Source organism: Anomaloglossus baeobatrachus, chromosome 1 (genome assembly GCF_048569485.1).
Source record: "Anomaloglossus baeobatrachus isolate aAnoBae1 chromosome 1, aAnoBae1.hap1, whole genome shotgun sequence".
NCBI classification, from domain to species: domain Eukaryota; kingdom Metazoa; phylum Chordata; class Amphibia; order Anura; family Aromobatidae; genus Anomaloglossus; species Anomaloglossus baeobatrachus.
In genome coordinates, this window is record NC_134353.1 from 114,441,447 (window position 1) to 114,467,234 (window position 25,788).

General features: G+C 44.0%; 1 protein-coding gene across 3 annotated transcripts in view; it reads right to left on the reverse strand.

Annotated features, from left to right (window-relative positions):
• Positions 1 to 5,371: 5,371 nt before the first annotated feature.
• The window catches only part of SMIM14 (small integral membrane protein 14), a 52,611-nt gene continuing 32,194 nt past the window's right edge, over positions 5,372 to 25,788 (reverse strand). The window contains exons 2-6 of one of the 3 annotated variants that reach the window (XM_075346973.1): positions 21,069 to 21,415; positions 20,504 to 20,605; positions 18,780 to 18,828; positions 15,538 to 15,686; positions 5,372 to 12,437 (exon numbers count right to left, since the gene is read on the reverse strand). In XM_075346973.1, coding sequence (XP_075203088.1) covers positions 12,399 to 12,437; positions 15,538 to 15,686; positions 18,780 to 18,828; positions 20,504 to 20,578 — 312 coding nt within the window. In that variant the 5' untranslated portion in view covers positions 20,579 to 20,605; positions 21,069 to 21,415 and the 3' untranslated portion in view covers positions 5,372 to 12,398. The remainder of the gene's footprint in view (positions 12,438 to 15,537; positions 15,687 to 18,779; positions 18,829 to 20,503; positions 20,606 to 21,068; positions 21,416 to 25,788) is intronic. The other 2 variants (XM_075346972.1, XM_075346974.1) reach the window with 2 other exon arrangements.

A 25,788-nucleotide genomic window follows, 5' to 3' on the forward strand; every position in this document is an offset into this window, starting at 1 on the left:
AAAACTGATAGACACATACCCCAAGCGACTGCAGCTGTCATCGCAGCAAAAGGTGACGCTACAAAGTATTAACTTAAAGGGGACAAATAATATTGCACGCCCCAATTTTCAGTTTATTATTTTTTATAAAATTTTAAAATAAGCAATAAATTTCGTTCAACTTCACAATTGTGTCCCACTTGTTGATTTTCACGATAAAATTTAAATTTTTTATCTTTATGTTTGAAGCCTGAAATGCGGAAAAAGGTTTAAAAATTCAAGGGGGCCGAATACTTTCGCAAGGCACTGATTTTATATATATATTATATATATTACAGTGGGTACGGAAAGTATTCAGACCCCTTTAAAGTTTTCATTCTTTGCAGCTTGACAGAAAAAAACAAATGTAGAAATGTTTGCAAATGTATTAAACAAGAAAAACTGAAATATCACATGGTCATAAGTATTCAGACCCTTTGCTCAGACACTCATATTTAAGTCACATGCTGTCTATTTCCTTGTGATCGTCCTCGAGATGGTTCTACTCCTTCATTGGAGTCCAGCCGTGTTTAATTAAACTGATAGGACTTGATTTGGAAAGGCGCACACCTGTCTATATAAGACCTCACAGCTCACAGTGCATGTCAGACCAAATGAGAATCATGAGGTCAAAGAAACTGCCCAAGGAGCTCAGAGACAGAATTGTGGCAAGGCACAGATCTGGCCAAAGTTACAAAAGAATTTCTGCAGTACTCAAGCTTCCTAAGAGCACAGTGGCCTCCATAATCCTTAAATGGAAGAATTTTGGGACCAACAGGAGTCTTCCTAGACCTGGCCGTCCAGCCAAACAGAGCAATCATGGGAGAAGAGCCTTAGTGAGAAGAAGAACCCTAAGATAACTGTGGCTGAGCTCCAGAGATGCAGTAGGGATCTGGGAGAAAGTTCCCCAAAATCAACTATCACTGCAGCCCTTTATGGCAGAGTGGCCCGACGGAAGCCTCTCCTCAGTGCAAGACATATGAAAGCCGCATAGCGTTTGCAAAAAAAAAAAAACACATGAAGGACTCCCAGACTATGAGAAATAAGATTCTCTGCTCTAATGAGATGAAGACAGGGCTTAGAATTATCACCAAAAAGTTCTGTGTGTGGAGAAAACCAGGCACTGCTCATCACCTGCCCAATACAATCCCAACAGTGAAACATGGTGGTGGCAGCATCAGGCTATGGGGGTGTTTTTCAGCTGCAGGGACAGGATTATTGATTGCAATTGAAGGAAAGATGAATGCGGCCAAGTACAGAGATATCCTGGAAGAAAACCTCTTCCTGAGTGCTCTAGACCTCAGACTTGGCTGAAGGTTCACCTTCCAACAAGACAATGACTCTTAAGCACACAGCTAAAATAACAAAGGAGTGGCTTCATAACAACTTTGTGACCATTCTTCACTGGCCCAGCCAGAGCCTAGACCTATACCCAATTGAGCATCTCTGGAGAGACCTGAAAATGGCTGCCCACCAACGTTCACCATCCAACCTGACGGAACTGGAGAGGATGTGCAAGGAAGAATGGCAGCGGATCCCCAAATAGAGGGGTGGAGAAACTTGTTGCATCATTCCGAAGAAGACTCATGGCTGTACTAGCTCAAAAGGGTGCTACTACTCAATACTGAGCAAAGGGTCTGAATACTTATGCACATGTGATAGTTCAGTTTTTCTTGTTTAAAAAATTTGCAAAAATTTCTACATTTGTGTTTTTTTTTCTGTCAAGATCGGGGCAGAGTGTACATTAATGAGAGAAAAATGAACTTTTTTTGAATTTACCAAATGGCTGAAATGAAACAAAGACTTAAAAGTTTAAAAGGGGTCTGAATTCTTTCCATACCCATTGTATATATAAGAACACACCCAGTGGAAACCAGACGGGTCCCATATCAATTCATTGGGTCCCTCTGCTCCTGGTATGTACATAAATCTGAATTCTGTTCTAAATCTACAAGTGAACACAGCCTTAAAGCCCCCATCAATCAGCTGAATTTGCCATGTTTATCGGGTCTCCGACTCTCCCCCACCTTTAGGGGAGTAAATAATCCAGACAATGGAATTTCAGTATCTGATCCTTTTGTTTTTCACAGAGATAAACTGGAAGAGTTGTCTGCCAGTCATTCTCTCCTAGAGAAAGCGGAGGGGACAAGAAAGATAACGGGTAACATAGCTGGATGGCTATGTAATGTGTATGGAGGCTTTTCCCTATCTAATGTTTGTGGAGGCTTTTCCCTATCTATCTAATATGTATGGAGGCTTTTCCCTATCTATCTAATATGTATGGAGGCTTTTCCCTATCTATCTAATGTGTATGGAGGCTTTTCCCTATCTATCTAATGTGTATGGAGGCTTTTCCCTATCTATCTAATGTGTATGGAGGCTTTTCCCTATCTATCTAATGTGTATGGAGGCTTTTCCCTATCTATCTAATGTGTATGGAGGCTTTTGACTAAGGGTATCAGTGATGTGATAAGATGAGGCTCTGTAGATTGTAGGGATAGGACAGCAGCAGGAGGGTCTCCATAGACCTTTTCTGATCTGGATAATAACATTGGGTGAGTGATTTTAAACAATTGCATAAAAAGCAAAATGGAGCAGTGTATTCACATAAACATTTACAAAATGCAACAAGAAAAAACTGAGGCAAAACAACATCTTACAGAACTGGCAAAAACGGAAATGCAGTCATCGGGCATGTTGGATTTCAGCATGAAAAACTGCGGCACCTTGTCTGCCCATGGAGTTCTCGCCCTGCCATTGAGACACACACACAGGGCTGAATATGCTTTTTTGGGGGATATCCATAAGTAACTAGCAAATAATTCTGGTTAGGTTTTGGTGCTGGTATGAGGAATCAGTGGCGTGCCCAGTATTCAATCCACACCCATCTTGGTTGGAATCTTTTTAAAGGGAATCTGTCAGCAGGTTTTTGCTCCCCCCCCGTCTGAGAGCAGCATAATGTAGAGACAGAGACCCTGATTCCAGCTATGTGTTACTTACTGAGCTGTTTGCTGTCATTTTGATAAAATCACTGTTTTCTCTGCTGCAGATCTAGCAGTTATACAGAGCTAATGAATATGCTGGACTACCTACAGCACGCCAAGTAGTCCTGTAATGATAATCTTCTGCCTATTAATCAGTGATTTTACCAAAACTACACTAACAACTCAGTAAGTGACACATTGCTAGAATCAGGATCTGTTTCTATATTATGCTGCTCTCAGATTAGGTGGCAAAAACCTTGTGACAGATTCCCTTTAACCTTTTCCTATCCTGAGTACCCCCCCCCCCCGGAGGGGGGGCATTCAAAAAACTCAGTTAGGCTCCTTTGTCAGGCCACTGCCTTGTTTATCATTTACATGTGAATAAATTGATTTCCTGTTGATTTATTTTACAAAATTCATTCATATTGCAAAATTCTGTTTTGACGTTTTTTCCCAATTATAATATGATTTCAATAGGCATAACAGGAAATTTTATTGGATAGGGAAAGGTTAAATCTAATGAAGTTGGCGATGGGTGCACTGATCACAACTTATTCGTATATGTGAAAAAACACTAAATAATGTTTTGTATAGATATCATCATGAACTCAGCAAGTTTTTTACATCAAAGCATAAAAAAAGACGCAGGACCAAAGTGTAATCATTGTTTATTAAGTCAATAGAAAGTGCATAGTACAAGCCCTTTACTCTGAAATCTTTGTAATCCTCTGGCACAATCAGCAGGTTTGGTTTGGCATAATTACTACGGTATAAGCAACTGGAATCATTATTTTGAAACTTGTAACAAGGATACATTTATCATTTAATACAGCGGTACAGTTCCTACATATAATATGAGCAGGCAGAGCTGGATGAGGACAATCAGAGAGAATCATCAGTCGTAGGTTTCCATAGACCGCGATGAGCATGTGAGGATACTTCTCGGCAGAGTCACTGCGGCAGTGTCACAACCATTATTAGCTGAGGATTATAAAGGGTTGACTGGTTATAATGTAAAACAATATGAAGCTGAAGCAACCCGTTCAATAAGGAGATCGGCGTGGTACGAGTCACCCCCCAACAATCTGATTGATAGGCTGGAGTCACACTTGTGAGAGACTCGCGCGAGTCTCGCATCGCATCACCCAGCACGGCCTGATGCTCTCCGGACAGGAGCTTCTCAGCTGCATAGAAATACATGCTGCCATCCCGCTCCTGTGCGGCCATGCCGGGTGATGCGATGCGAGACTAGCGCGAGTCTCTCACAAGTGTGATTCTGGCCATAGCCAAAATTAGGGCCCCAATAATGGCGGCTGAACCAACTGATATTGGCAGCTTGGCCTTTAGTCTGATGTGTATGGGGGCACAAGTCGTTGGCTGGAGCTGTAGATCGCACATGGACAGCCAAACTTTATTGTCCTCACAGAGGTAAGCCACTAGCTCTGATAGAGAACCCAGAAGCACTCGGCCGAGCAAGCGCTATGTACGGGAGAGTCGACTGTCTGACAAACGATCGGTCATAGCATGGTGTGGCCTACAGCCATCTAATGTGTACAGCTAATGAGTTTTATCGGACTTTAAAATTACTGGTCTATCCCTACAGCCCAGGGATAGACCAGCAATATTAAAGTCCCATAAAACTCATTAGCCATGTTACCATTTTTGTGAATATTCTTAATCTTAATTCATACTAAATCAGTGATCCCAACCAAACCTGTGGCGCTTCAGTTGCTCTGAGACAGACTCCAACCATGAGACCGAAACACAGTGAATAGTTTACAGGAGTTTAAAATGGTTAGACCAATTGAATCCTCTTAGAAAAAAATACCTTATTAATATATTCCTAAAATACCTTAATTAATACTAAAATCCATCATAAACATTCAGACAGACAGAGCACAACATATACCAAAAAGAGAAAAATACGAGGTGTTTGTGCACAGTGGACACACCGGTACCCAAATATAACACGGCAAGATAAGGGGTCCAGTGTTACAAAAGGTAAATGTATACAAAAAAATAAAAATTGGGGCCTCAGATAACTGCGCCTTGTCTATACTCTGCCCAACAGCAGAGGTAATCACCGTAACTTTTTTGGGTGCCCCCGATCCATGGCAGTTTACCCTAATTGACCCGCTTTCCTCTAGTAAGGTACCCAGCACCATACAAAAGGTGTTAAGCAGAGTACAGACGACGCAATTATCTTCTTAGGCCCCAATTTTGTGTGTGAATATAAGGGTATTATTTACCCTTGTAACATTGGACCCCATATCTTGCCATGTTATATTTAGGTACCGCTGTGTCCACTGTGCACAAACACCTATTTTACTAATTTTGGTATATGCTGTGTTCTGTCTGTTTGAATGTTTATGACGGATTTTAGTAATAATTAATAAAAGTATTTTAGGAATATATTAATAAGGTATTTTTTTCTTAGAGGATTCAATTGGTCTAAGGCTATGTGCGCATGTTGTATTTTTTCATGCATTTACGCTGCGCTTTGCACTGCAGCGTAAACGCATGCGTTCTGCGTCCCCAGCAAAGTCTATGTGACTTGTGCAAATTCCATCCGCACGTTGCGTTTTAGAACGCAGTGATTTGCATGCTGAAATTTGTTGCCGAATCGCTGCGTTCTAAGAAGCAACTTTTCACTTATTTTGTGTGCTTTGGATGCTGCTCCCACTCGGTCTATGGTAGAGCAAGCATCCAGAGCGCTTGAATTCTGCATCAATTCGGCAGTCACAATACATGTGTTTTGAAACGCACATTCACTGCCAAATCACTGCAGAATTTTCTGCATGTCAATACGCAACGTGCGCACATAGCCTAACAATTTAAAACGCCCACCACGCAGCAATTGCTGGAAAGATACAGGTCTGGGACCACTCTTTCAAAGAGACTGTATGGACCTGGCCTAGAATAGTATATCCTGCACCTTACCAAACACCCTCATACTGCCATTTGGTCAATATTGGCCATGTGTGCAGATTTCTATGCTTTCCAATGATGCCATGTGGAAATATTCCAAGAGATGACAGATACCTTCTAAAATGTTGGTCAAATACATTAAGCCCCCCCCCCCCCCCTCTATACCCACTAGGTAAAAGTCCTCAGATCCAGCTATCTAATGTGTATGGTCAGCTTATCCTTTCATCCACTGTCTCCTAAAACATTAGATTGTCTTTCAATTCATGCAGATTGTGGTCCAATGTTTTGTTGGCAAAAGGCTTCGATAGTCACAGGTAAAAGGGACACAGTCAATTGTATCAAATGCCGAATTTACATTTCCTTATCCTTCGATTTATTTAAAGAGGTGGTTAATCATTTATCCGAACTGTAAACTATTAATGTGTAAATCAGTGCAATATTGCAGAGTTGTTTTGTTTCCAGAGTTAAGCTAATCATAGACAATGAGGTGTCATCGCCGTTCAGTGGATCTAACCTGCCCATATAACATTACTGTAGACAAGTGGCTCCAGAAGTAAGTAATCGCATGACCCCACACAAGCCATATTTTAGTGTCTGTGTTACAGCCTGACTATGGGACTCCGGAGCTAAGCTCTCAGCCTCTTAGGCCGGTTTCACACTTGCGAGTGCCGCGCGAGTCTCGCGTTGCATCACCCGGCACGGACTCACACTCACACAGGAGCGGGTCAGTTGCATAGAGATGGCAAGGCACTCGCAAGTGTGACACCGGCCTAAGGATGAGTTCCCAGGGGTTATTAAATGGAGAATCCTAGGCATGCTCATTCATGATTATCGGCCTGTTTAAACACGTTGTCAATCACCAGACAAACCAACACAATGCGTATTCAATGGGTGAAATGACTTGCACTCTTGCTTAAAAATATATATGTATATAATCATTCTCGGCAGCACATCATCATTTGTACACAGATGTGCTGCAGAGTACAATCGTTGCTGATCATGGGTCCTTTACCAACTGCTATTGACCATCGTAATGTTCATGTGTTGCCATAAATTTGGCCCAGAACAGGCAGGGGATTGTGGCCACTATACAGTCGTGTGAATCTAGCCTTATTAGAATTGGTCACTTTTTCTAGCAGGACTCGGCCTTCATGGTTTTGTCAGGTAGCATTTTGCAATCACCAAGTTTTGTTTTTTTTTTTTTCCTGGTGTGTAATATTTAGCCAACCTAATAGTTACAGACACAATGACCTATATTGGCATATATCCAGATCACAGCATGACCGGCTCACGAGGACACTTTGGATTGGTTACAGATATCACACTATTCCCGTTGCGATGGCTTGTTTTAGAATCATGCCCATCACAACTAGAACATTATAGGTTTCCTGCAGTTTCATTGCTAAGTTTATGATTGCGATTTAAGATTACTTCTTGTTACTTCGTTAACCTACATTTATTAATGGTCCCCATACACATTAGACTGCCATTGGCTAAACATGCTCGGCTGACTATTAGTGTCTTTATGTTGGAGAAGGATTGGGCACGTGCTGATCATTTTGTTCTTCCTTGACACGTCTGACATACAGTATATAATGCAAAAGCAATTGGCCTATCCAAGCTGAGCGTTCCTCCGCCAATTTAGTCTCCAAGTAAACTGTTCAAGCCTAAATCAAAACAGACAAGAACGGAAAATCTGATTGTAAAATAACTTTAGATCTCGGCCTTTTTGGAATGTCCCATGGTCTCTTAGTACAGCAGAACCTTGGATTAAGAGTACCTTGGTGTGAGAGCGTTTTGCAAGACAAGCAAAGCTTTTTACACATTTGTAACTTGGTTTAAGAGCAATGCTTTGCAAGAAGAGCAAATACTCACCGTGCACACTTCCGGTTCCGTCCTTTCACTGCTCTCTAACCCGCTCTGGAGGTAACGTTCTATACATATGTACTGCATACAGTATACCATTGTACAGTACAGTATATACTATATAGCATGTCTATCAATTTGCATTTATGGATACAGTATTGTACTTTCTTTCTGCTAACCAGTGCAGCACATTACTTGTACTGTACCTCTCGCACATCAACAATTCTATTGTAAGCTAAAGTGCAGTTTAATTCGCTTTATGTTTTTTACTGTACAGTATTTTGTATTAGTGTACTGTAATCATTTTATATGAATACAGGACATTATTTTGTATTACTGTAATAAGTTTGTATAAATACAGTAAATATTTTTGGGTTGTGGAACGAATTGTCTGCGTTTCAATTATTTCCTATGGGAAAATTCGCTTTGATATAAGAGTAACTTGGGTTAAGAGCACACTCCCGGAACCAATCATGCTCATAATCCAAGGTTCCACTGTATTTCGGAATGTCACAGAGAATTAGTACAAGTAATAGGTGTTCGATTTACAATCCACAGACAACAATCTCAAAAACAGACAATTTTTTGACAGATCACAAAATCAACATGTTAAGTGTATTCTGCTGAAGGGGTTGAGCAGGACCGGTGCCATTGATGACCAATCCTTGGGATAGAGCACGTCTCCCACAAAATATCTTGTGTCTTTTCAGATCCAAAAAGAGACTGCACTTAATATTATTTCTTGTGAGCACAACATTTTGGGGCACAGATTTTTCGACAAGAAAGATCGAATGTCGGGGGACAAAATTTGATCATGGTTGTCTAATTCGGATAGCACAGTACCATGTGGAGGGTTGGCCAGAGATTTGATGCAGTGTGCCAGTCCCCTTGGATAGGTCATGAATAGCATCAGAGACCCCCACAGATCAGCTGTTTGCAGCTCTTGAGGTGGCCAAATCCATAAGAGCTATTCTCATATACCGCAGCTCAGTTCCTAATCTATTTAACCCCAATTTTTTTGTTTTCTGCACTTTTGCTTTTTCCTCCTCTAATTCCAAAAGCCATAAATTCTTGTTTTATTTTTCCATTGACATAGCCAGATAATGACTTGGGTTTTTTTTCAGGACAAGTTACAGATTTAAAAATGACATCACTCATCTTACCGTATCATATGATGGGAAACAGGAAAAAAGTGTACTAGTTAAAAACATGCAATTCCAAAATGTTTTTATTTCTGGGGGGGGATGTTTTGTTTTTAAGGCGTTAACGTGGAAAAATGATTCTCCAGGTGAGTACGGTTACAGAGATACCAAAGTTATATAGATATCTACAGTATATATAGATATATCTATAGGTATATATAGTGGTGATAAAAAAAAATAATTTTTATATAAAATATATATTGATCTTTATCTATTACACACATGCACGCGCGCACACAACATCTGCTAATACATGTTGCTTCTGGCCGCATATATTTTGGTTTGTGTCGCCATATTGAAGGTCCTCTAATGTTTATACCTTTTAGTTGATGGCGCTTGGTGGTGGCCTGGGTTTTGCATAGCAAGTTGATGTTTTGACATCATTTGGGGGTCCATAAACATTTTGATGAAGAAAAAAAAAAAAAAGTAATTTTTTTAGGGACGAGAAATGGCTTGAAAAAAAAAAAATGCAATTTTACAGGCATTTAGCAATTGGGTTTACTACTTTTTGCATTTTGTTAGATTAAACTTTTGACACAGATGCCTTTTTTTTTTTTTAACTTTTTCCCCTTACAGTTTATTTCTCCCTGAATCTGTGATTTAATTGCATATAGTATATACTGTGATATCACAGTATACAGTATAGTGAAAACTGTGGTCTCCTGTGAAGCTTGGTAATATGCTCAGCTTCAGCGGAGAACTTAGATGGCAAAGATAGGGTCCTTCAATAGGCCTCTGGGTATCATAGTTACCCATATGTGCCCCAGAATCATGTTGTGAGGAACTGAGTAGAGACGACGCGTACAAATACTGGCTGTGACAGAATTTATATGCGGATATCAGAGATTTAGAGGTTTTCCACTACTTTTACATGGATGACCGATTCTAAGCATTGACCATTAATGTCTGATCGGTGGGGGTCAGATACTCCGCACCAATCAGCTATTCTCGTTCCCGGCGGCAGCAGGAAATTCTCAGTTCCAAAACGGTCCCAACTTCTGATGGTGGCTGCGGCCGGGTACTCCACATCCTCCTCTTATTGATTTTAATAGGAGGCAAATGTGAAGTACTCGGCCGCTACCACTATCAGTTGAGGGGGCAGCTTCGGAACTGAGCATTTCTAGTTACCTACTGCTGGCACCGAGAACAGCTGATCAGTGGGAGTGCCAGGTGTTGGACTCTGGGCGATCAGACATTGATGACCTATCCTTAGGGGTACTTTGCACACTACGACATCGCAAGCCGATGCTTGCGATGCCGAGCGCGATAGTCCCCGCCCCCGTTGCAGCTGCGATCTCTTGTGATAGCTGCCGTAGCGAACATTATCGCTACGGCAGCTTCACATGGACTTACCTGCCCTGCGACGTCGCTCTGGCCGGTGAACCGCCTCCTTTCTAAGGGGGCGGGTCGTGCGGCGTCACATGGCAGGCGGCCAATAGAAGCAGGGGGGCGGAGATGAGAGGGACGTAAACATCCCGCCCACCTCCTTCCTTCCTCATTGCAGCTGGGACGCAGGTAAGGAGATGTTCCTCGCTCCTGCGGCTTCACACACAGCAATGTGTGCTGCCGCAGGAACGAGGAACAACATCGTAACATCGGTCCTTCCGAAATTATGGAAATGACCGACGCTACACCGATCATACGATTTGGATGCTTTTGCGCTCGTTAATCGTAGTAAAAACGATTCACATACTCTGATGTCGACAGTGACGCCGGATGTGCGTCACTTTCGATTTGACCCCACCGACATCGCACCTGCGATGTCGTAGTGTGCAAAGTACCCCTTAGGCTAGGCCATCAATGTAAAAGTAGTTGACAACCTCTTTAATATAGCTGGTATAAAGTGTTTGTGGAGGCAGCCCCCCCACACATTCACCTCAGCAGAACAAGACGTACAGTTACGTCGGTATGTGTGAAGGAGTTTATAGGCGCTGAGCTGCAGTACCTGAGAACAACTAGTACAGGGTTGGGCTGTTTCATGTACATACAGCTTCCACCATCAACACGTGTGTGTGCGCGTGCATCCCCACAGTCTGATGAGGATAGGTAATCAAGGTACAGGTCCATGACAACCCCTGTACCTGACTGATCTCCGCCAAAGAAACAATGTACAGTACAATAAATATACAGTACCATTAGTGAATCTCGCCCCTCTACGAGCTTTACATTACATAAGATGACAGCATATATTGATTAATATAAACATTACGGTAGGAAGTTGTGTTACAATTCGACAGCAATAAACATGACAATGCAAGGTCCACACAGAAAAAATAAAGGAGTAACAGATCACGGGAATGGTTATATTTTACGGTATGTAAAAATCAATTTCAGCCGGGGGAGACCAAACTACATTACATTGATGTATGATGCCTTCATGATAGAGGAACAAACAATTCTGTAATGTTCAAATAACCTTTGGTCACCAGCTGGGGCATACGTGGGGCTTGACACCCCAGTGCGGCATACTAGGGTGGTGAGCCAATACAGTCTCATCTGTCTGCTCTAATAGTCTCCATATTTGAAAACCTACTAATAGAGACCATTTGTGATCACTGTATGGACTCCCCAACCGGTCTGGTCCTGGTAATTACATTTACCATTTCCTTCCATCAGTTCCATTGCCCGTTCTTTGGAGAACATACATTAGGCATTTCAGCTGAGGGCTAGTAATGTAGCTGTATGTTGAGATCTCATCCTACAGGGTCATGGATCCTCTACGTGCATCATGATCAACGTACAATAACTTGGCACTTCATCTTACCGGCATGTAGGTAAGATTATTACACTGCTAAAGTAAAAGCACCCAACACAGGGTGTAAGAAAAGGAACCGTGTAGTAATAAAAGCAATGCTATACATCTTCATGAATATGCATGATCCTGTATGCAAGACCCCCAAAATCCCAGGAGACTGGAAGTTTCCCCGACTCAGCAATATGGGACCGGAGTTACACGTCTTGCCAAATTAAATTCTGCGGTCAATTAGGAAATGTGGAACCACCGATTATATGGAAACACATCAAAATCAGATTAACTCACACAGCAGTAAACAGCGACATGTATGATGCTGAATGTGACAAATCATTGTCTAACAGGTTAGATTAAGGCTGAAAAAGTCCAGACAAGGTATTAGTCTAAAAAAATAAAATAAGTTTACAGTGTTTCATTCGGTCGATTTAAAAGAAAAGAATTATCCTACTGCAAGGAGATCTGGAACAAGACGACATGCTCCAAACATCCCCGATCCGCCATGTATCACATGATAGGCAATGCCCAATACCGATCGGCATTAGTAGAAAGGAAAGAGAAGAATAATCATCCACTTCAGAGTAGTCTGGCCCTTCGCGATTCATTTGGTCGTGCAAATCTTCTATGGAGACACCCGGGGGGGGGGGGGTGTTAGTCTACCGGCGGAGCGGGGGGTTCATGGCTGCGATCCTGTGAATAAAGCAGCAGTTTTACTCCTAATATACATCACATTGGCTATTCTATTGATATTATTGATATATACACTTGTTATATATACACTTCCACTCGTCTTGGTGTTCTGCATGGTTGTGGTTTTTTTTTATCTATCTTGATATTTTTCAAAGAAATGGCACCCACTCCGGCACGTGCGTAGATTGAGCTATCGGCTCAATGACGAGCCGAGATCTCATCTGTGCATGCGGCACCTCTGGGCGCCATTATCCTTAAGTTCCCTGCTCAATGGGCCTGAGCAGCGCGTGCGCAGATTAGGTCTTGAGCAGAGAGCGCAATCTGCGCACGCGCCAACTCTGGACACCATTATTTGAAGCCCGCACTGCCAACATTTTCAGGATGGCCCCTGCCTCACCGCCTGCAGCACAGCCATCAACACTGCCTTCTCTACAACCCACGGTAATCTACATTCGGCTTATAAGACGCACCCCACATTTTCCTCACAAAAATTTGTGAGGAAAAGTTCATCTTATAATCCGAAAAATACGGTATATATACACAAATTCTGAGGGTGAAATAAGTATTGAACACATCTAAAAGTTTCTAAGTAAATATATATTTCTAAAGATGATATTGACATTAAATTCTCACCAGATCTCGGTAACAATCCATCCAATCCACAAAGGCAAATAAATCAAACCATAGATATCCATAAATATATATCATATACTATATCTCACATGTATCACATATACAAGTACTATGTTGCCCAGTGGCAATAGTGCGTAAATCAAACGTCACTTCAGGATAATGATCCTTTTGAAAAACACCTCTCGGGTAATGAGAATACACAGTTGTGCTTTCTTGAAAGACTAGAAAGAGTGGTGCAGAAAGCTACATACATTAGAAAATATAGAGCTGCTTGTATGTAACTTACTGACAGCAGAGGTCACACAAAAATGGGGGTGATAAGTGTGGACGGTTGAAATCCTTGCAAGGGGTGTAACTATAGTGCATGATCAGACCTGGGCCCAAAGACTAAGAAGGTCCAAAAGATCTGTTTGTCCTTGAAGGGAATCTGTCATCAGGTTTTTGTTACCTCATCTGAAAGCAGCATAATGTAGGAAAAGAGAACCTGATTTCAACGATGTATCACTTAGTTTACTGGGTGCAGCCGTTGTGACACAATCACATGTAACAGAGCTGAGAAAGCTAACCCCGCCCACACCAGCCTCTCTGAACATTGTCTACTGACAGTGAGCTGCTTATCAGAGGGAGGGTTGGCTTGATGTGTCCTAGCCTTGGCAGTGATAATTTTCTGGTGATAAAACCTTCATTGTAAGTGAACAACTCACAGCCTGATAAGGGTACTTTCACACTTGCGTTCAGCGCAGTCCGTCACTATGGAGAATAGCGCAGTCCGTTAACGCACTGCGCTATTTTCCATAGACTTGTATGGACGACGCACTGTAATACAAGTGTCAGCGTTGCATCTGCTGGGCGACACAGCGTCGTTATTTTGACGCTGCATCGGGCGGAATGAACGCAGCATGTAACTTTTTTTTGAGCGGCGGAAACCTTTATTTTTCACTGTGCATGCTCATTTTTTTTTTTTTTTAAATCACAGAAACTTTATTTTGTTTCTCGGTGGCCGAACGTTCAGCTGAGCGCCCGGCCGCCGGCATGTGAGAGCTCTCAGCTGAGCCCCCGGCCGCCGGCATGTGAGAGCGCTCAGCTGAGCGCCCGGCCAACGGCTATTGAGAGCGATCAGCTGAGCGCCCGGCCGCCGGGTGATCAGCTGATCGTTCACAATAGTCTGCTTCCGGTAAAACTGTAAAGAAGAAAAAATAATTAAAAAAAAAAGCTTTCCGTTGTTTTGTAGCATCCGTTGTGCCATTATATGCAACACATCCGTTGCATTCGTCACACAACGCAATGCAACGGATGCCATTCAACGCAAGTGTGAAAGTAGCCTAAGGGACACATCCCTGAACGAATTCAGTGTTGTAGCCGCTATCTCCTGCTCTCTTCAGATTACATAGCAAAAACTTGCTGACAGATTCACTTTAATGAGGAGAATAATACTATTAAAGACCTGTGATAGTTGGGGATCTTTTTGAAGATTTTGCATTGGGGCTCAAACTTTAAATTCCATTTTCGAGTCCTATGACGTTTGTGCCTGCGTGATGTCTCTGAAGCCTTACAAAGTTTTGTCTAATGCCGGCGTCACACGGTACGATATATCGGGCAATATGTCGTCGGGGTCACGTCGTTAGTGACGCACATCCGGCATCATTTGATATATCGTAGCGCGTGACAGCTACGAGCGACTGTTAACAAGCAAAAATACTCACCTTATCGTTGCTCGTTGACACGTCGCTCATTTTCAAAAAGTCGTTTCTTCTTCTCTGCGCCGGTTGTTCATCGTTCCCGGGGCAGCACACATCGCTCCGTGTGACACCCCGGGAACGATGAACACAGCTTACCTGCGTCCCGCCGGCAATGCAGAAGGAAGGAGGTGGGCGGGATGTTTACGTCCCGCTCATCTCCGCCCCTCCACTTCTATTGGCCAGCCACTGTGTGACGTCGCTGGGACGCCGAACGTCCCTCCCCCTTCAGGAAGAGGATGTTCTCCGCCCACAGCGAGGTCGTGCAAAAGGTAAGTACGTGTGACGGCGGTTACCGACTTTGTGCGCCACGGGCAACTAATTGCCTGTGACGCAGAAACGACGGGGGCGGGTGCAATCGCACGATATATAGTCCCGTGTGACGCCGGCATAAGCCTGCCCTTTTGTGCCAGGCACCAGTGTTACCCCTGAGTTCTTCTTGTCCGAGGTGGTTTGAAAAAAAATCTAATCTATACTTCATGCTAGTGTTGATCTCCCTAAAATTATACTCGGTACACGAGACGCGCCCATCCAAGGGTCCAACTGCTCATTAGGAGTCCTGAGCACCCGAGCAAGGTAGTGCTCACTCATCACTAGTTATGAGTACTGAGCACCCGAGCACGGTAGTGCTCATTCATCAATAGTTACGAGTACAAAGCTCCTGAGCATGGTAGTGCTCGCTCATCACTATAAACAAACCAAAAACCCTCAAAGTGGGTTTCTGCACTTACATTATGTGGTGTAGTGGGTTTTCCAGTTGCTCTTGATCCTCGAAGACTTCTGGGTCTCAGCAGGTATAAAGTCAAACCGATGACAAGCCAGGCCATGGCGATCATTGCAATACTTATACCTCCATCACTAGAAGAATTGGGTCCTGGTACTGGTGAGAAGATAAAAACAACTGGTTTAATTACTGAAATAAATTTTTCCAACTGAATGTAAAGAATAAGGATTAATATTTCAACTAAAAGGAGTCAAGTGTGCCTAAACCACTATGGTGTGGGAGGCAAACCGACTAAGTAGGGACAGGACCATATCATTTTTAATGGATGTCAATGGAATTTAATGGGTACATTGCCCAAGAGCTGCATGTGGGGAAAACAAACTTTTTTCTATCAATACAGAATTCCCCTATAAGAAATTGGGAGAAGGGGGAGAGAAATCATCACGGACAGACGGACGAAAATATAATATAATAATATAATATATATATTTTTTCAGATGGCCATTCATCTGAATGCCCACCTGTAACACTGCATCTTCCATGGACAGCCCCTGCAGGACAAATGCCTGGCTGCCAGTGTCTTTTCCCTGGAAGATGCAGCAATTTTCTCTAGGTGGTGAAAGCAGGACCCCCAGCAATCAGCTGATTACTTTGGCTTTCTGAAAGGCGTTTTCTTCCTCTGAGACCACCCTTTTTGATGCCCCCACTTACGATCCCCCACTTCACCCCCAAAAATAAGAAGAAGAAAAAAAAAACAAGGGCCAAGAACCCTATCCCTAAGGGCAAGGGCTTGCAAAGTTAGTGAAAAGTTTAACATAGAACAGCTTTGTGCACACATTCTTCGGACACACCTACCCGGCTAAACACACACCTGTCAAAAGCAAAGTAACATTCGTCACATACTGTCAGACGTGTACAGACAATGGCTTTTTTTGAGCGTTTCACTTAACCACTTGAGGACCGCTGGACGGCTGTAACAACGGGGCTGGTCATTAATACTGCCTGTAAAATTTGACTCTGCAATCCTGGATCTTAGGAGGTCACTTGCCCAGTATGGACTATGATTGTCTAAGCTCTTCAGGTCATCTCCAGAGATCTCATACACATTAGATAAAAGTCTTCCAAACCCGTTGATTTCGGCAGAATAACTAATGTGTCTGAATGTCACCGGGCGTTCTTTTTGTTCCACGTGTATGTGAGCCATTATCAGGAGATCTGGCAGTGGCTCCATCAAACAAGAAACACAGAAGCCTTCAGCTGACCATCTCTGTATACGGAGGAGATGGAAGGACAGCTGACGGCCTGGTGATTGTTGAGCCCGCATCCATCTAATGCCTTTGGCCAGCTTAAAACAAAGATGAACCTTTTCAGAATTGTTGGAGATTGCGGCAAATAGACAATTGAGATTTTTAATATAAAGCTGCACAGAGGGACCCTGGTTTTGTTATGGTCCTCTTAAAATTTGGCACGAGGGGGGGGGGCACTGCGGTGTAGGAGGGCAGCTGCAATATGATCCCCATGTTTTTCGTCTTCTAACACTTCTCTTTTGCACATTTTTCCTATATGGTGGTCCAAAAAAAAAATAAAAAATACATTGAAAATGCCATGAAAACTCCAATAAAAATAAAATACATAGATGTTAGGCCTGCCTGTACTAGCAGCTGTGTATCTGGTCGTTAACAGGGAAAAGTGCCCTGGTAATGCAGTGGTTAAGAGATTGTACGGAGCACATGAAATCATTGGATTTTCAGACATGTTAGGGCAGGGGAGTCTTGTTTTTAGATTGGGTCTCCCATGTATTTTCTACCAGGACACCAAACTATCGGCACACAGGAACATTTCTTCTCCCCCCATCTGTAGCGGGACAGGATACACTTTCGGTGACCCACTTATGGACTTAGTCGCATGTGATGATGCAGATTTCGTTGGGTTTACGGTTGTGTAACGATGAGCTGCATCTTTGTCACTTGTCAGTGGTTTTATCAGTCTCAGCCCATGAAGAAGCCAAATAAGAACAACCTCAGATTAAGTCAATGGCCTGGTGCCACCCACCTGTATCTACGCAACAAAACCTAAATTCACAGTCATCTGCTGGGTACGTCTGAGCTGTCACCGAGAAGCTCCCAGCACGAGATTTCAGAACAGGAGTGGAAACCAGTACATCTCGTTTGCCATTCATTCTGGTGGAAACACTCAAATTCCTGAGCGCACCTTTATACTCCATACCAGTGTGTGAGTAACACCATCCTCATGGATGGGCAACACCTGCCCTCCGTGTACGGCACAAATCCATGGCTCAGTGCTGAACTATGGGGCTGACTAAGCCCTTCAGAAGGTGCTTATATTTGTCCCTTGGGAGACTGAAGCCCAACATTCTGTTATGGCCAAAAGTTTTGAGACAGGCACAAATTTTGGTTTTCACAAAGTTTTCTCCTTTAGTGTTTTTAGCTCTTTTAGTCAAGTGTTCCTATTATTACTGAGACACAATTCTAAGATTTTTTTTTTTTTTTTTTTAACATCAGTTTTTACATTGTCAAATTGACCCTTATTCTTCTAGACTTCTGCCCTTCGACCCTGGTAGCTAGGTATCAGCTTGAGAGCCAAATCCTGACTGGTGACAACATATTCTGGTCTCATCAGTGCTTGGAGATTATCACCATTTCTGGGTGTTTTTCTTCTATTCGATTTTTGAGGATTGACCAAACGTTCTCCATACAATAACGATCTAGCATGGCCCCAAAATTTCAATGTTGTCTTTGCCCCCCAAACAATGGCATTGCTCACTCTGCTGATTTTGAGAGAGAATAGAATCCATTATGTTTCATGTCTCATTGTGTCCATCTTGTCTTATAACTAATGATGTCATAGGGTTCAGCTAACACTGATGGGAGGGGAAGCGTCACATTTCCGTTCACGCCCCTATTGTTCTTATCAATTCATAGTCCAGAGGAGACTTTTCCTTTGTCTGTTACCCTATATAAACTGGTCACATACTAATAAAGGAGAATTCTTTGAGTTCACCATACTAAGCAGTGTGTGCTGTATTGATTTCCCAAGCGCTCGTAAAACAAATCTTATACATTTGGAGTTCAAAAGGCACAGAAGGAGTGTATTTCGCTCACAATTTTTGGGGGGCTAATATGGCAATCTGAAATGGGGACTCAGAGCAGAGTTACAACGTATAGGTGAATTGGAATTACAGATAATATTATCCTGAACATTGTGCGGAAATCTGGTACATATACTCACATTCTTGTAAGCATTCGGTGTCCGTGCAGTAAGACTGAGACTGCCTTAGCTGCATAAAAGGGAAAAAAAATAAAAATAAATATAGTATACTGTTTTTTTGTAAATGAAAGTTACTGTATGGCAAAAAAAAAAAAACTGTTCTAAAAGCACCTCGTAACCCTGATCCTTCACCTCCGATATCAAAATATAGAGGATGTTCCTACTGCAGTACTTTTCTATATTTGTTATTATATATAGGGCTGAGCGGATCCAGACTGTAAAAGTCCAAATCCGCGCGGTTTCAATGATATCTGGGTGCCGGACCTGGACCGGGATTCCAGGTGCATAATACGGATTCGGGAATTAAAGTAAAAATAAACAAAAGAAGAAATAAGTGAGCGTTTCATACTTACTGAGACTCTGTGTCATGGCAGCACACTGCGTCCGGGTCGCGCATTCACTTCCTGTACTGTACATCACATACACGCAGCTTTCCGTATTTTCCCCACCCACCCGCCGTCCTCTCGTCTGTGATTGGTTTCAGGCTGACGCGCCTCCAGCCTGTGACAGTCTCTGCTGCAGTCATCGCAGCTCAGTAATAGGCTACATTCAGAGCTGGCAGACTTCTCTATGGCTACTTGCTGTGAGATGTAGCAGAGCTGGATGTGTCGTTGTGGGACCTTGTGTGGATTACGCTGGAGCTGCAGGGTGTTGGGGATTAGTAATGAGGTGAAGGAGGGTGTGTTTTGTACTTTATTCCAAATAAAGGATTTTCTCTGTTTATTTACAGGTTTGTGTGTTGCAGTTATCTCATAGACCCCTGTGCCATCACTATTCTAGGGCTTAGTAGCAGCTGTGTGCTGCTATTAACCCCTTATTACCCCGATTGCCACCGCACCAAGGCAACAGGAAGAGTCGGTATCGCACCGGGATTGTCACATCTAATAGATGCGGCAATACCGGGTGGCTGCGGGCTGAGCATACCAGCCCCCAGCCGGCATTATCATGGCTGGGGATGAAAATTTATTATTATTATTATTTATTTAAATTAAAAAAAAAAAAAGCCGGAGTCACATTTGCGAGACTGCTTTCCCCGCCCACCGGCCGTCTTGCTGCCTGTGATTGGTTGCAGTCAGCTAACATGCTGGCACTCAGGGTTGGGGCGTGTCTAACTGCAACCAATTACAAGCGCCGGTGGGCAGGCAAAACAATGAATATTGAATGGTCGGCTCCAGAAGGGAAAAGCGTGACTCGGAAAGAGTTTGCTGCTATGGCAGCGCCTTTGTGAGTATACCGCACTCGCTCCTACCCCCCCCCATCCCCTCCACAAACGTTTTTAAATCTCCGGATTCTGGTCCCCATTAACTTATATGGGCACCAGATTCCGGAGCGGACTCTTTTTAAAATCTGGCTGTGATCCACCGGTCTCAGTTTTTGGTGGGTTCGATCAACTCTAATTATATAGAAACTTTAGAGGGTTGGTTTTCTGCTTGGGTCGCCCCTCTTGCAATAAGGAGAAACAAAAAAAAAAAAACGAAACCGATTGATTACTAGAGGTTTCTGCAGCCAGCCCCAAAATGATCAGCTAAGTATTGGGACGTGGACTATACGGCTTGTCAATAAACTCTCCAGAGACTGAAGTGTTCTAAAAGTCAAAAACTGTTCACTTAAAAAAAATATCAAAAATTGATATATCGCTGGTGCTGTTAAGGCAAAATTATAAAAAAAAAAATTGGTGTTCTTACCAAATTTATCAGTCTTCGCATTGCATAGTCATGGGAGCAAATGCACTCGCAGGGATCAAAGTTGCCGTCCGCCATTTTCACTGCGTGTGCGTCTGCAGCAAGCTGTCAAATGTAAGGGTGTAAGAATGAGATATAGAATAGCATGGAAAGTGTAGATAATGCGCATCTAGTACCTGCACAGATTGAAAGTATAGAAAGTATATATTTACACACTGCTGGAGTCGCAGTTTAATAATTTTCTAAATTCTCCCAAAACTGTAGATTTATTTGTATTAAATATTTGCAAAACTGTGATATACACACATCGGACAAAAACATTAAATCTAATATATATAAATAATAATATTTATTCATGGTGTACTTGGTGGGATTTGAACCCAGGACCCCAGCGCTGCAAGACTGCAGTGCTAACCACTGAGCCATCGTGTACTATATACAGTACTGAAAAATTTGGACACACCTTCTCATTCAAAGAGTTTTTTTTATTTTCATGACTTTAAAAATTGTAGATTCACATTGAAAGCATCAAAACTATGAATTAAAACATGTGGAGTGAAATACTTACAAACAAGTGTGAAACAGCTGAAAATATGTCTTATTATTCTAGGTTCTTCAAAGTAGCCACCTTTTGCTTTGATTACTGCTTTACACACTCTTGGCATTCCCTTGATGAGCTTCAAGAGGTAGTCACCCGAAATGGTCTTCCAACAGTCTTGAAAGAGTTCCCAGAGATGCTTAGCACTTGTTGGCCCTTTTGCCTTCACTCTGCGGTCCAAGCTCACCCCAAACCATCTCAATTGGGTTCAGGTCTGGTGACTGTGGAGGCCAGGTCATCTGGCGTAGCACCCCATCACTCTCCTTCTTAGTCAAATAGCCCTTACACAGCCTGGAGGTGTGTTTGGGGTCATTGTCCTGTTGAAAAATAAATGATGGTCCAACTAAACGCAAACCGGATGGAATAGCACACCGCTGCAAGATGCTGTGGTAGCCATGCTGGTTCAGTATGCCTTCAATTTTGAATAAATCCCCAACAGTGTCACCAGCAAAGCACCCCCACACCATCACACCTCCTCCTCCATGCTTCACGGTGGGAAACAGGCATGTACAGTCCATCCGTTCACCTTTTCTACAAAGACACGGTGGTTGGATCCAAAGATCTCAAATATAGACTCATCAGACCAAAGCACAGATTTCCACTGGCCTAATGTCCATTCCTTGTGTTCTTTAGCCCAAACAAGTCTCTTCTGTTGTTGCCTGTCCTCAGCAGTGGTTTCCTTGCAGCTATTTACCATGAAGGCCTGCTGCACAAAGTCTCCTCTTAACAGTTGTTCTAGAGATGAGAAGGTGTGTCCAAACTTTTGGTCAGTAATATTATAATTATATACACATAAACACACACACACACACACGTTCATGCATACCACGTCTTTGGCCGCAAAAATCACTGCATTTTGCTGCGTTTTTCCAATGCATTGCACGGGTGAAAAACGCAGGAAAGACGTGACATGTTCATATTTTTTTTTCTTAGTTCAAAAGCGCAGCTAAAAAAAAAAAAATTGTGTGCGGACAGCAAAAATGAAAACTCAGATTTTGCTGGGGAAGGAAAGTCATGCAGTTTTGAGCCCAAAGACGCACCCGAAAAACGCGCAAAAACTCAGTGAAAAATGCTCAGTGCGCACATAGCCTTAAGGTGGCTTTACATGCTGCGACATCGCTAACGCGGAGTCGTTGGGGTCACGGAATTTGTGACGCACATCCGGCCGCATTAGCGATGTTGTTGCGTGTGACACTGATGAGCGATTTTGCATTGTCGCAAAAACGTGCAAAATCGCTCATCGGTGACATGGGGGTCCATTCTCAATTATCGTTACTGCAGCAGTAACGATGTTGTTCCTCGTTGCTGCGGCAGCACACATCGCTATGTGTGACACCGCAGGAACGAGGAAGCTCTCCTTACCTGCCTCCCGGCTGCTATGCTGAAGGAAGGAGGTGGGCGGGATGTTACGTCTCGCTCATCTCCGACCCTCCGCTTCTATTGGGCGGCCGCTCAGTGACGTCGCTGTGACGCCGCATGGACCGCCCCCTTAGAAAGGAGGCGGTTCGCCGGTCACAGCGACGTCGCCGGGCAGGTAAGTATGTGTGACAGGTCTGGGTGATATTGTGCGGCACGGGCAGCGATTTGCCCGTGTCGCACAAGAGATGGGGGCGGGTACCCACGCTAGCGATATCGGGACCGATATCGCAGCGTGTAAAGCGGCCTTTAGACTTCTACTTTGTGTGTTATTAAGAAAAGTTGTCACCAGACTCATTATCAGAGGATGATAGAAGTGTTACCCATCTAAACTGAGCTAACAGCAAAAAACCAACAATCACAACAGGCGAGACAACAAAATATTGTTAGAGTCTAGAATGAATAGCCCCAGTGGTCAGTGTGAAAACTGCAAGATTTCTAATTTTTAATATAGACTGTGATATGAAATAATGAGAAAATCTGCCATTTTTATTTGAAAGGCATTAAAAAAACAAAAACAAAACAAATACAATAGGTAATGTTATGATGACACACACTCCATTAAAACATATGTAGTCACATACACATCAAGGAGAAAAAATATATATATAATATATATATATATACGAGTATCACACACACACACACACATTGTATATATATATTACACACATACACACACGTTATACATACACATACATATTGAGTGTGTGTGTGTATTGTGAGGTAGCGCGGTCGGCTGCGCAGCAGAAGACACGGGATCCAGGCATATAGGTTCACAGCACACGGTGTTTAATGTCCAAACAAAAATCCACAGCAATATACATGTCTCTCCAGCAGGGACTCAGGGAGTTGTGATCACTCCCTCACACCCGGCACACCTGCCCCTCGTTCCTGTTTCCATTTAACCCTTCCTTCAGCCTGTAGGGAAACAGCATTAACCCTAGAGTGGATTTACTTTCTATCATGGAGTGAGCACAACCGGGGCGAGACATACCGGCCGTCATAGATAACCCCGGTCACAGTCTCACATACCCCCCCCCTCAGTTCAAGCGTGCGGGGTTGAACTCCCGCCATCAAACACGGGCCGCGGGACAAGGCATCGGCGTTGACCTGCAACCTACCGGCCCGGTGTTCAACCGTAAACCGGAAGTTCTGCAGAGAAAGGAACCACCGGGTAACCCGGGCATTCCGTTCCTTGGCGGACCTCATCCAGACCAGCGGAGAGTGATCAGTCACCAAGCGAAACTGCCGTCCCAGCAGGTAATAGCGTAGGGACTCCAAGGCCCATTTAATCGCCAGGCACTCCTTCTCCACTACGCTATAATTCCGCTCGGGAGGGGTGAGCTTCCTACTCAAGAAGGTGACGGGATGTTCCTCCCCCTGAACCACCTGAGACAGCACTGCCCCCAGGCCGACCTCAGAGGCGTCAGTCTGTACTATGAACTCCTTCCGGAAATCAGGGTTGACCAGAACGGGTTGTCCGCACAGGACCCCCTTCAGGGCCCGGAAGGAGTCCTCGGCCTGCGGAGTCCAGCGCACCATGACGGACTTCTTGCCTTTGAGAAGGTCCGTCAAGGGGGCTGATAGTCCCGCAAAATCTCTTACAAACCTCCTGTAGTACCCCACGATACCCAGGAAGGCCCTAACCTGCTTTGTGGTCAGGGGTCTAGGCCACTTCTGGATCGCCTCAACCTTGTTAATTTGGGGCTTTATCACTCCTTGGCCTATCACGTAGCCCAAGTAGCGGGCTTCCGTGAGTCCCAACGCACATTTCTTGGGATTGGCTGTCAATCCGGCTGTTCGAAGCGCGTCCACCACCGCTTGTACCTGTTCCAAGTGGGTCTGCCAATCGGGGCTGTAAATAATGATGTCATCAAGGTACGCTGATGCATACGCCTGGTGGGGTTCCAGCACTAAGTCCATCAACCTCTGGAACGTGGCCGGAGCGCCATGTAACCCAAAAGGCAAGACAACATAGTGGAAGAGACCCTCCGGCGTAACAAAAGCGGGTTTCTCCTTGGCGGACTCCGTCAGTGGCACCTGCCAGTACCCCTTGGTCAGGTCGAGCGTGGTAAAATATCGCGCCTGTCCCAGCCTATCAATCAGCTCATCCACCCGGGGCATGGGGTAGAGATCGAACTTGGATATTTCGTTCAATCTCCGGAAGTCATTGCAGAACCTTAAGGAGCCATCGAGTTTTGGTATTAGGACAATGGGACTAGCCCATTCACTCCGAGATTTTTCGATGACCCCCAGGCGTAGCATTGTCTTCACTTCTTCTGATATGGCTTGTCTTCGAGCCTCCGGCACGCGGTATGACTTCAGGCGTACCTTCAGGTGGGGCTCGGTGACAATGTCATGTCGTATCAGACTGGTCCTACCCGGCAACTCGGAGAAGACATCGGGGTTCTGCTGAACCAGCCGTCTGGCCTCTCGCCTCTGTTGCTTGGTGAGGGCTTCTCCGATCCTTACTTCCGGTTCGTCCTCTCCGGAGGTCGCTGAAGCCGGGAGTGAACGACCCGAAGAGGAGGGAGATGGGGGAAACTCAACCATCAGGCTTTCCCGTTCCTGCCACGGTTTTAATAGGTTGACATGGTATATTTGTTCAGGTTTCCGCCTACCGGGCTGCAATACTTTATAGTTGACCACCCCGACTTTTTCCTTTATCTCGTAGGGGCCTTGCCACTGAGCCAGGAATTTACTCTCCGCCGTGGGGATTAATACCAACACCCGATCCCCGGGTTTAAAGGTCCGCACGGTGGCTTGTCTATTATAGCGGCCGCTTTGCGCGGCCTGAGCCTCCTGTAAATGCTCCTTCACAATTGGCATGACCGCGCTTATGCGGTTCTGCATTCCTAAAATGTGTTCAATCACACTTTTATGGGGGGTGGGCTCTTGCTCCCATGTTTCCTTTGCCAGGTCCAACAATCCCCGGGGATGTCGCCCGTATGACAATTCAAAAGGCGAAAACCCCGTGGATGCCTGTGGCACCTCTCGGATGGCAAACATCAAATAGGGAAGCATCATATCCCAGTCCTTCCCGTCTTTGGAGATCACCCTTTTTAGCATGGTTTTCAGGGTTTTATTGAATCGTTCTACTAACCCATCCGTCTGAGGATGATACACAGACGTACGCAACTGCTTGATCTGGAGTAGCCGGCATAGTTCTTTGGTCACTTTAGACATGAATGGGGTCCCCTGATCCGTAAGGATCTCCTTGGGCAACCCCACCCGGCAGAACACAGAAAACAACTCCCGAGCTATAAGCTTC